Source organism: Triturus cristatus, chromosome 8 (genome assembly GCF_964204655.1).
Source record: "Triturus cristatus chromosome 8, aTriCri1.1, whole genome shotgun sequence".
Taxonomy (NCBI): Eukaryota; Metazoa; Chordata; class Amphibia; order Caudata; family Salamandridae; genus Triturus; species Triturus cristatus.
In genome coordinates this window covers 1321483462-1321496492 of record NC_140591.1, presented here as the reverse complement: position 1 = coordinate 1321496492, position 13031 = coordinate 1321483462, and the positions used below count along the sequence as shown (strand labels likewise).

The following is a 13031-nucleotide window of genomic DNA, read 5'->3' as shown; positions in this document are numbered from 1 at the left end:
GAAAGAAATAAAACCACAATATAATCTACAAACTGAATTTACTGGTATGTTCATAACTTTTTAATCCTTTATAAAAAATACATTAGAAATGAAGATGTATATGGGAGTTTGAAAAAAAAAGAGTATCACAGTGATATGAAAAAATATATTAGATGAACTGTATCTATTAGAGGGTATGTGTTTAGGAGGTTAGTGGTAAATGTTTTGAGAAGTAAGAGAAAAATGAATTAGTGCCTCTTTCAAATACATTGTGTACTTTATTGTTAAATAATAGTCTAGTATTGTGGAAACTTGCAATGAGGAACTAACACTGTTTTAAATGTCTAAACATCATGTGCATAAGAGATACATCTGTTATTTACATGTTGGGAGTTGTAGTACTTTCAGTAACATTATTAAACAAGAGTAGTGTAGTCACAAATAAAAGATGAGAACATGTTGGCTGCCTGTATAGGAATTGGAAAGAAGTAATACTGGTTAGGTATGCATTGGGAAGTGTTTGCATATGCTTATATGGTGGGATATGGTTCTAGTGGTTGCAGATAGCTATATATATGGTGGGACTTTTGAGTTTACTTAAAGATGCAAAGAGGTATATGTTTTTTGAAAGATGGCTTGATGGTGTACATCTATTAAGAAATCACATATATGTTTACATGGTGATGACAATTTCATGTATATGGTGAGGGTGGTGTTTTTTCTTTAAACATGGTTTGTTTAAAATTGAGGAGGATTATTAGTGCAGAATACCTCAAGAATTATTGTACTACCTTCATTTGGTGTGTAACTTTTGTTTAAGAAATGGTTAATATATGTTTTAGAAGCAGAAGAAGTATTTGAGAAATTATGTAGGTGTACCTTTGAAAGATTTAAAAATGTTGTTGGCCATTTTAGAAACTTCCTGATGCATTTGCATGCTCAGTAACAAAGTAATGTAGTCTTCTAGAGAGCAATGTATGCAATTATATACCAAGTGTGATATCTAGACTTCACTCACACATAGCTCAGTATAAAAGCATATATACACAGTAACACAGGTTGTTTGATACTGACAGAAAGAGATAACCAATGAGTCACATCTATAGTCACAACTGTTATATATCTAACAGTAATGAAGATACTTTTGATAGTCGGTAATCAGGTACTCATGCAATCACCCAACCACTAGTGAGGCAGTCATCAAATCAGTGATTCAGTATCCATGGAGTTATTCAATTACCTAGACACTACACATGTACTCTTTGAATCAGGCAGGCAGAAATTATGTAGTCATATGTAGTCATTGAACTATGGAGGAACTACTTATACATTCATCTAATCACCCAGACAGTAACAATGTACTTATGCAATTAACAAGGCTGTAACTATGCAGTCATTGTAACACTTGCACAGAAGGTATGCAGTTATCTAAGCTCACACTTACAACCCATGCAGTCATTGAAATACTGAGGCACACGCATGAACTCGTGTAAACACTCAGGCACTACTCATGCAGTCATCTAATTATGTAGAGAGTACTATTGTAGTACACCTGTTATTCATCCAGTAGCGATGTACTCATTTATTCACTGACGGAATACTCTTGCACTAATTCAATCACCCCAGCAGCACACTTACTTTCATCCAATCTTTCAAAGTTTAACAATGGAGTCATGGAATCACTCAGACACTAGTCATGCACCCATGTAATCAGCCGGGCATTACTGAGGCACTCATTGAAATATCCAGGTCCTACCCATGTAGTTATCTAAACACCCAGGTACTACCTGTTCACAGAACCAAAAACACATGGGCTGCAGCCGAGTAGCAGTGCAATCACTGAAACACTACTCATGCACTTATCATGCACTTATCCAATCTGCTAGGTGCTATGCATGTATTTAAACAACCATATATGCACTAGCCATGCCCTCTATAAATCATATACATTCTATCTATGCACTCCTGCAATCATCCAGACACAAAGTTGCATTCATAATCATCAAACCAGTATCTATGCACGTATTGAATGATTGAAGCATTACTAACCCACTTGTCTAATCATTCAGGCACTACTCATGCAATCATCCAAGCACCCAGATAGTAGTGGTATACACATGTAGGCAGTAATTATGCTGATATGGAACAACCTATGGAGTTCTGATTTACTCAGGGAGTCATCTAGGCACTACCTGTATCCTCAAAGAATTACCTAGGCACTATGTATGCACCAATTCAATCATACAGAAAGTAGTCATGTATTCAAACACATGTTTCTACAAGTTTTACTGAAGAATATGTAGTCTTTTAGAACCATCTGGTAAATTATATATGCAAGCTGTGACATACTCTTTGCATGTGGTTGGAAGAATTAGTGAGGTATATGCTTTGATAGACATTAACGTGCAGATTATTATATGCACCGTTTCCCAAAATGTAAATCTGATACATTTAAGTAGAACAGTACGGAGATAGTAAATAGACCACTAACACAGTGGTAGAGAGGCATCCAATAGCTCTTATGTTGTGTTTTTGTATTTATAGTGTTCAAACACTGTATGTACGTGTACTCTTGGGGCTAAATTTAGAAAAGAGTAATGCAGTGCAGAGCTGCAAGCCATATGGCTGCGCCATGCTGCATTACTTTCAAAGCACAGGTATGCCTCATAATCACAACAATATGATGGATCCCTATGCTCTTCCCTGTGCTGGCATACAATTGGCTGCAATGGGCCAACAGAGGCAACCTTGCACCCTGGTGCAAGGGGGCCTGTGTTGTGGGGATGATTGTTTTTGTGCCGGGAGGGACACTTTTCTGTACAAAAAACAATCATGAGAGGTTTTTTCTCTTTGTATGCGTGCTGCAGAATGCAGCACGCATACACAGAAACAGGAAAAAATGAGGAGAAAGAAAAGTATTTCTCCTTGTTGCATCTCCCTACACCTCCCCTGGGTAGGTGTAGGATTCTGACGCATTGGCAGGTTTACGAATTGTTGTAAATTTGGGAATGTGGCAGAATCCATGGATGTTGTATACCCACAGCAACACCCATGGCATGCTTCTTTCACGCAAAGTGCGGCCATGAAAAGCCACACAGAGAGGCTTTAAGTGGCTTTTTAAATATGAAGCACCACATTACAGTGCCGGTGGGTCAAAAAAAGTGACGCTCCAGAAGTGCATGGGGCTTGTAAATATGCCTCCTTGCCTTGATGTTCATTTATTTACTACAGAAGAGATAAACTGTTCTTTCACCATGTAGAAGTCAGAAGTGAGCTATGCTGTAGCTGTGCTGTACAAGAGTGTGCTAAAATGTTTAAAGGTCACTATTAAATAAAGTTTTGTGTATTGTTCTGGGTTTGTCATATTGAAGTACGTGCATGTAGTAATATATCTAGGTTCATCTGTAGATTTACAACTGCAACATAACATGAAAACTGATTTTGTATGATGTGTAAGGTAGTAGTAAAGTAGTTGATAGATTGGCTAGGGTAAAAATTAAAATATACTTGTTTTTATTTTACAGAACAATATCTACATAACTACACACAGTAACAATGCTTACAAAAGCTCGGACAGAAAAGCAACAGAAGTTTCAAAAGGGGCATAAAGAAGACAAATGGTGAAAGAAAAAAGAGCTACTGGTAAGAGAACAAAATCATTTCTTAAAAATATATGTGCACATTTGCAAAGATGACAAAGTAAAGAAAATGAAATTATAACTGTGAGAAACAATAAGAGTGGACAAAGTGTACATTGCCAGTACAGAAAAGATTGTAAAAGACATGGACGCACCTTAACCAGAAGACAGAAGCGGTTTAAGGAAATCAGAGCCAGAATGCTTCGTGGTAGAGTGGTTATTAACTAAAGTGAATTATGAAGAAGTATAGAAGGAGAGAGGCACTGAAACAGAAAGAACAAGTTGAGAGAGTAGTTGATAAGGCATTTGCTTTGAAGAGGAAGCTTTTCAATTTGATTCTAAATAGAATGAAGGAAGACTCTTGACAAAATAGTATTGGGTATGAAGAGACAAAACCAGTAGAAAAGATAAGTGAATAGAAGTAATTTTTGTCAGTTCTTTTTATAGTTGTACAGTTTTTATTGGCAAATGGATGCATACTTCTAGTACAGGGTCTTTCTTTAATGAAGAAAGCTATCTCCAGTATAACAAATTAGTCCATGCTATTGATGAAAGTGGACAATGTTATGAAATGAAGAATGTCAGTCCTATAGCAAAAGAGATGATGGTATCTAGAAATGTAGAAGAAGTTATTGCAGAAGAGGTACAAGGAAGGTGTAGTCAGACCCCTGTATACAAATGGAATTGTAGTAGTGTTTGTAGTATTAGACAACAATCCATTGATAAATTAGGACATTTCTACATATATTTCCAAGGCAAAGTTTAAAACACTGATTAACTACCTTACAAGGTTTGGGTCCTTGCAAACTAAGAAAGCATACAAATTTGCAGGGACACTCACTAGCTTGTTTATCAAAGAAAGCGTGCCAAAGCACCTTTCATCATTTTAGGATGTTAGCTGTACACCACTCAACAATGCGAACTTTAGTTAGATGGCTGCATTATGTGAAAACTCCTGCTTTAAGTTTAGGAGAAATTAATAGGGCACTGTTAGAACTGGGGGTCTCTAGTTGGCAGAGGTAGGTACCTTTGGCCAAACAGGGACCCTTGCTTCTAACTCAGGGAAAGGAGATTACACTACTGGATAACCCCTGCTAACCCCCTTGGTAGCTTGGCACAAGCAGACAGGCTTATCTCAGAGGCAGTGTGTTAAGCATTTGTGAACACATACAGTAATACAGTGAAAACACTACAGATGGACACCACACAGGTTTTATAAAAATAAGTATTCATTATATAGACTTAACACAAGACCACAAACGGCAAAAATTCACAATACTGTACTTTAAATTGGTTTCAAGATGGTAGAATTAGCTTAGTTCAAGTTGTTGGTAAATGCGACACAGTTCTCACAAAAGTACCTGGATGCGTAACGCAAAATAAACAAAAGGCTCGCAGCGTTGGAGATGCGTTGGGTCCTTGCTTCGGGGGAGACGATGCGTCGCGCCTCAATGCTTGCGCAGAGTAGGGAATGCGTCTTGATCCTTACCAGAGAGGAGGTGATGGGTAGATTCTCGTGCTGTAACCCGGTTGCGATGCGGCAAGATGGCGCCTCGATGCAATGTGACAATCCGGTGCGATGCGATAAGATGGCGCCCTTGATGCGACGACGTTGAGATAATGCGACGTGCCCTGGCAGCCTTGCGACAACTCTTGTACCTTGGAGCCGTGACAGGCCCTGCGACATGCTTCTCCGATGATGCGCCGGCGACCCTCAAGCCACAGCTGCGATAAAGGTACCCTTCTGGGAGATGCGGTGGTGGCACGCTTCTCCGTCGATGCGATGACTACAGCTGCGGTGGCGACACGCTTCTTCTCGTTGCGTCACACTTCCAGCTCCCAGCAACACGCAGGCTTCTGCAAATAGAATTCCCAGCAAGGATATTCAGAGGGGAGCTTCAGCAGGAGGCAGGCACAAGTTCAAGCCGTTGGAGTAATATTCTACAAGATGATGAAAGTTCTATAAAAGTCCCTTCTCCTCTCCTTGGCAATGAAGACACCACTGCAGGCCAACCCAACAACATAGCACACTGGCAGGGGGTCAGTCCAAAGCAGTCCAAAGCTTTCTTTGGTTCTTCTCCTTGGCAGAGGTTTGTTCTTGTTGTTCCAGAAGTGATCTAAAGTCTTGGGGTTTGGGTCCCCATAGTTATACTACTTTTCTCTTTGTTCTCTGAAGGCAGAGGGGCCTTTGCCTAGTCCAAACCAGTTCTGGTCAGTCCTGGAGCACTTTGTTTACCTGACTCCTTCTTTCCTTTCAGAGTGCAGGGCAGAGACATCAGACACACCACAGGAGGTGGAGCCTGCATTGTGGAGGGAAGGCACAGCCCTATTCAGGTCCCAGGTGAAACTCCCCCCTTCCATCTAGATGCAGATCTCTCTATTCACCACTGGGCTGCCTCACCCTGTCTCCTGGAACTCCCCAGCCCTGTCACTCAAATTCCAGACAAGGAATACACAACCTAGCAGAGGCAGGCTTGGACAGTGAAGCAAGAAAATACCTACTAGTGGTATTTTTAAACACAGAATGTTAAAACCAACTTCACTAAAAGATGTATTTTATCATTCTGAGTTTAGGCAGACTAAATTCGAATTTCTACCATGCTCCCTGAGTCAGTTAGGATTATAAGATGTAATAATCAAACTGCCCATTCTGGCCTATGGAGAACAGGTAGCCTTGCAATAGTGAAAAACGAAAATGGCTGTAATTCACTATTAGGACATGCCACTCACACAAGGGCATGTCCTACCTTATACTTACAATGCACCCTGCCCTTGGGCCTACCATAGGGGTGTCTGATATGAAGATAAGGGAAGGTTTAGGGACTGGCAAGTGGGTACACTTGGTCAGTCAGCATGGCAGTACCAGACTGCACATAGGCTCTGCAATGGCAGACCTGAGACATACTTTACAAGCTGCTTCTGTGGGTGGCACAACCAGTGCTGCAAGCCCACCAGCAGCATTTTATTTACAAGCCCTGGGCACATATGGTGCACCGTACTAGGGTCTGACAGGTAAATCAAATAACCCAATCATGGAATCACTAATCAATACATCAATTTAACATAGGGAGCACTTGCACTGTGGCACTGAATGGCAGTGGCACAGTGCCCAAAGCATCTAAACCAGCAAAACATATTAAAAACAGAGGAGGCAATCAGTAAAAAATGGAAGGGAGACTCACACCAATGGTACCAGGTCTAACAGGAACTTTCGCATGGTACTTTGGCAGAGGTAGAAAAGGTTTGTGATACTGTGCAGTTTTGTTTCTTTGGTCCAGAAAAGGACTGTAGGGCAATTGCAGAGATGGTAACAGGAGTAGTGGTAGAACAGGGCATAGGTACTACAGTTGATAGTTTTAAAGAAGAGATTACAAAATGTAAGACAGTATGTGCTGAAGAACCAGAGTATGTTTGTATATGCTGTTGACACACTCACTACAAGAATCAAACACAGACTGTTGACTTCTATTTAAAAAATGAAATCGAAAATAATGATAACTGGCAAAGGTTTGCACTGTACTTATTTGTATAAGAAAGATTTGACTTGTCCACACGACAAGTTATATGTAAGTACTGCTACAATAAATTAGAGGATAATAAAATGTCTGCTAGAGCTGTGCATAACAAATTAGAACTGGTTCCTATTCCAGAAGCAATTCAAGGTTTAAATATTTGAGTCCATTCTTATCTAAATTATACATCAATTTCAGACTATAGTACTTATGGGAGCCAATGACAGGCAAGTTACGCCCAACAGAGCTGCAAAAATCTTAAAGGTAGAGTAGTGTATATGCCATTAGATGTCAAGAAAAACATTGAAACGGTAGGGGTAGATAGAGATTTAGTGGAAGGACTAGTAATTCTTGTAAATGGTGTGCCTACCAGGAACAAGAAGATATGGCAGGAGTTAGTAGATGTTACCAAAGTTAAAAAACAACTTTATATCTAGTACAAAACAATGTTTACTATAAAAATGAGGCAAGCCTGCAAGATATCCTACATATGGAGGATCAGACATCTCCATCAACAGGTCAGATTGAGAAGGTGGATTAGTCCAGGACAGAAGAAATTTATGAACATTATAACATCCACCCTTTGCATTGTAAAGAGGTTATTGGTGATGCCGTTGAGCTGTTACAAATGAAGGAAGCAAAAGGAGCTCCATTAGATTTGTGGGGAAAAAGTTTAAAAGCTCTGTGTTTCCCACATCTTTTTCCTACTGGATTAGGTGGTAGGTATGATGAGCAGCCTGTGCAAATACCTGCAGTTGAGTATGAATGTAGTAGACTTTATTCAGAAGATCCTAGATTTCAGCAGTGTATTCCTCATATATTTCACCTATTAGTTGAAAGTCACTTGTCTGGCCTCTCATATGCCGTGAATCATATTCTAAAAACACTAGTTAATTTGCATAATATATCAGTGAGAGATCTTTTGGAAAAAGTTCAAGGGAAAGATGAGCACTTGGAATACAATTTAATAAACGTAACAGCATGTCAACGTGGGACTAATGAATATTGGTTGAGGAACCTTGGAGCATGAGAATAAATGTGTGCATGCTCTACATATAAACCAGTTCTATTGTACATAAGTGGTCAAGCTGGAACTGGAAAAAGCTACTTGATTAAAGTACTGACAAGTTACGTACAGAAGACAACAGATTCCAATTTGTCATGTTTAGTCTGCACCAACAGGCTCAGCTGCTCACAATGTTAAAGGAGTTACTCTTCATCATTTATTAATGCTGGCTGTTGAACATGACAACAAATTACAACACAACAAATGATCTGGTGATGTTTGTCATGAAGTAGCAAGAGTATTAAAGGAATTAAAGCTACTAATTATTGATGAAGTCAGTATGGTGTCTAATCTAATGCTAGCTTTTAAACATTTAAGAATGCAGCAGATATTAAAAACAGACCAGTGGCGTAACGAAAGCTGAGGGGGCCTCACTGCACGGTACACGGAGGGGCCCTCACTCCAGTTTTATTCCAGAGCTTTAAGGCCTGAGTACTGGGCTGAGGGGACCCCCTGCAGCTCGGTGGCCCCCCCGCATCGCGGGGGATGCGGGGGCCTGTGTTACGCCCCTGAAACAGACTATGATGCACTTTTTGGAGGAAAACACTTAATAGTCTTTGGATACCTGCTACAACTAACTCCTGTAAAAGGACAACCTGTATTTAACAAACTACTACATGATGAAACAAGGAATTCACTAGGAAGTATTGGAAATGTAAACATTTTAGAAAACTTTCAATACAGATATTTAATCTAAAATATGCGCCAAGCATCAGATATGTATTATGCAGATATACTAAAGGATGTAGAAGTGGGAGTCTTCGCAAAACGGGGAACGACAGTATTACAAACCCGTCTCATCAAAAATGTGTTTCCAAGTAATGTTTCAGCTGCTGAAGTAATGTACAATTTTGTTAAGGAAAATAAGTTTATTGTTTGTTTGATGCCAAAACCAGAGGAGTGTTGTAAATTTTATGAACAATGTTTGCAACTGGAAAAAGAAGAGCTTGTCGAAATGAGAGAAAATTATAAAATGGACCATCAAGGAGTTACAGTGCTACTAACAGAAAAAGTGTAACCAAAATTGGATAGTTTAGAAAAGTCTATGTCAAAATCTGCAGGATTAGAAAAACAGTTACGTATCTGTAAAAATTGTTGTGTAATCTTACATTGTAATTTAAATCTTGAAGAAGGGCTAGTGAATGGTGCAAAGGATAATGTTATTAAATTTGTTAATTATCCAAGCAGAAATGATGTGAAATACTTAGCCATACTTTTTTGTTGATATTGCTGAAGTTAATCAGATTGGTAGATGTGTTGTATGTTTCCTACTTGTAAAAGACTTGTATGCCCAGTGAAAGCAGTTCCCAGTGTCTTTAGCGTATGCAGTAACTATTCATAAATTGCAAGGTTTAAGTGTAGACACAGGTCTAATTAATATTGGTAGTCGTGTATTCAAAGAAGGAATGTCATATGTTGCTTTGTTACGAATTAGAAAATTGTCTGGTTTATTTCTGATTAATTTTGACGAGTATAAAGTAGATGCTGATGTGAGCTGTGTAACGGAGTATAATCGGTTAAGAGCTCAATATGCACCTCATTTAGGCCAGTATCCTGTAGTTCAAAAAGCAATACTGTGTCCAAAGCTGAAAATATCTAAACAGTTTATCAGAGTTTAACAGAATGATGAACAAAAAGAAAATCAACAAGGAAGAAATAAAAGAAAACTAGAGCACAATGAGGAAATATAGGGCTATCACTTTGATAATAAATCTGAACTGTTATGCAAATGTAGTGTTAAATGGACTATATCATTTGCCTCATTTTACAAATTCTATTAAAGAAAAGGTGGATAAAAGAATGTCTTCACAACTATGTAGTTTACTTGAAGAATTAAGACGTGATAGAAGTATTATACATTCTGCTACTAGAATAAAAAAACTCTCCAAGACTGTACTGGATCAGTAGTGTTCTCTCAAAATCTTCAACAGGAAGCTCAAAAATTTCTAATGGTAATGCTAGGTCAATTAGATGAAGAAGATGTGAATATCAATTGATTATTTGGTTTAACTTATAAATGGACCCATACCTGTGAAGATTGCGAATTTACGTCTAGCACTGAAATCAATTCAGAATGATTCCTCTACTTGATATTACCAGATTGTGAAGCTGTGCTGTTTGAAGATTTAACTACAAACGCCCATCAAGATATGACCTGTCCAAACTGCAGATCAGAACTTAGGTCAACGTTGTTTCTACAGAGGTATGGAAAATATATCATAGTCATGCTACAAAGATGCAGAGTGGATAGTACTTAATCAGGAACTGAAATTACAAACTTTAAAGCTGCACAAATTTCCATCTCAAGAAGAACTTTCACAACTATAGCAATCATATTTCATGAAGGAGTTAATATAACCTCTGGATACTGCACAATATATTTAAGATATCAAACAGGATGTACAGAGTGGAATGACATACAAGTGGCATTCAAATCAAGACTACCAAAAAAGTTACCAAACTAATTTCTGCTATTTCTAGAACCAAAGTTCTAAGTAGAATCTAGGATAAGAAAATGTGGTATTGTGTTGACATATATATGGATTATGTGTTTCTGGGACATTATTCGGCCTATTGGGTGTAATGTCTACACCAAGCTGTTAGAAATGAAGGACTCTTTTTAACTGCAGGAAAGGAATTTAAGAATATTTTAGGACTGCATTGTTTTACTATAAATAGAAAGTAAATGGAGGTACTATAATAGCAGTAGCCTTAAGTTGCATGTGAAAAGTCTCTTCACCATTAAAAAAGTCCCCTTTTCTTTCTGCTACAGCAACTTCTAAGAAGTACTATGGATTATGTTTTTCATACATGGACTAAAGACATTTTAGACATCATATGGCATAAGAGGGTTGATGTTTACAAAAAGATATGCAAAAATGAAGACTGCTTGATAATCGTTGGACATTTTGTACCAGATATAAGAATATCAAAAACGGTTTTACCAGATAATTGCTTTCATTAAGGTAGTAAACTCCCAGTCCTGGTAGATCGGGGTAGGTCAGCAGGAGACGCGGACTCGGCGCGTTAAACGCAAGGAACTCCTTGCGTCCTCTACCAGGAACTGCAGCACGCTAACCTTTGAATATGATAGGGTAGACCGAGTTGCAGGTAATCTTGTTAAAAAATGCTGTTTCAAACTTTGTTATGCAGCCCAATGTAGATAGAATCAAATAGGTCCTGATGAATCGCCAGAGTATTTCTCAAACAGGGCGAGAAACATGTTGACCATAGATGAGGTAGTGTTGACCACCTAGCAGATAACTCTGGGCTTTCACACTCCACCTCAGACCCTAGATGAGGCAGTGTTGACCACCTAGCACATAATTCTGGGCTTCCACACTCCACCTCACACAATTTTTAATTAGGTAAGAAGGCCCCAAAATAAACTGATTCAGTGGGCACTCCCCTACCTATTTTAACTCTCACTCTTTCATCTACATCACAACAGAGCCCCCTACCCTCAATCACCTAACGGCTGTCCGGATAAAAAGATCTCCATAAGAGCGCTCCTAAAGAGCCCGTTGAGCATTGCACCAGCCGGCCCAACGCAGGAGCAGCCCGATGATGACGCTTCACATCCCAATGGGTACGTGATTCACGACACCTAGACGGTTGTATGAGGGCTCCAATATCCGACTAAGTACTACATAGACTAGTCACCTGTATACTCTCTTGGTTCGTCTCATTATCTTTAAGGAACAGCTTTGGTATCACTTTGTTTGCAGTGAACAGTGTGACATATTTGTAATGCTCTACTCAGCACATTTGGTTTTGTTTTACAATCAATTGATTGTTTTTTCCCACTGATTCATGATGAGTCTTCATACCAAGCACTGTTGATAGTGAAAAAGTATGAAAGCTGAAAACCAGAAAAAAACAGTAAAACATTTGTCTATGTTGAATTAAAGTTTTGCTTAAAAAGTATTGTATGTTGTTTGGTAACCTAATGTTCGAAATGAAATACTAATACATTTTTGTCTGTTTCTAATTTTTCACAGTGGTTGGAGGTCGAAATATATTTCATGTGTCAAATCACTAATCTAGTGATGGATTCATTGAGTTACTACTCCTGTACTCGTCCCATCTCCCATGCACAACAGTTGCACTTGTCCAATCATCCAGCCACTACCTAAGCAGTCATCCAATCACTCAGGTGCTGCACTTGAACCAAGCTTCTCTCCCAGCCACTACTTGGGAATTCATCCAGCTGCCCATCTGCTACCCATGCACTATACAAACACCCAGACACTAAGTATGAACTCATCCATTCGCTGAGGCACTACCCATGTATTCATCAACTCACCCAGGTACTACTCATCCAATCACCCAGGCAGTACCCTTGCACTCATCCAATCAAACAGGCACTATCCATGCATTCAACCAATCACACAGGCAGTATCCATGCATTCATCCAATCACCCTGGCCCTATCAATGCACTCACCTAATCACCAAGCCACTACCCTTGCACTCATCCAATGACCCAGGCTCTACCCTTGCACTCATCCAATCACCCAGGCGCTATTCGTGCACTCATCCAATCACCTATGCGCTACTCACACTCATGCAATCAACCAGGCACCACACATGCACTAATCCAATTACCTAAGCAGAACCCATGCACTCACTCATTTACCCAGGTACTGTCTATGCACTCTCACAGTCACCTAGGCAGTATCCATGCACTTATCAAACCACAATTACACTAGCCTTGCACTCATCCATTCACTGAGGCACTACCCATTCACTCATCCACTCACCCAGGCACTACTCATGCACTCATCCAATCACCCAGGCACTATCCATGCACTCACACAATCACCCCTGACCTACAG

General features: G+C 39.3%; 1 protein-coding gene across 2 annotated transcripts in view; it reads left to right on the top strand.

Moving 5' to 3' along the window:
- Positions 1–13031, top strand: part of LOC146805739 (stomatin-like) — a 475458-nt gene that overhangs the window by 71635 nt on the left and 390792 nt on the right. The window contains exon 2 of one of the 2 annotated variants that reach the window (XM_085623041.1): positions 3504–3621. The exons of the other annotated variant lie outside the window; for it this stretch is intronic. Coding sequence (XP_085479167.1) covers positions 3597–3621 — 25 coding nt within the window. The 5' untranslated portion in view covers positions 3504–3596. The remainder of the gene's footprint in view (positions 1–3503; positions 3622–13031) is intronic. 2 annotated transcript variants of the gene reach the window in all.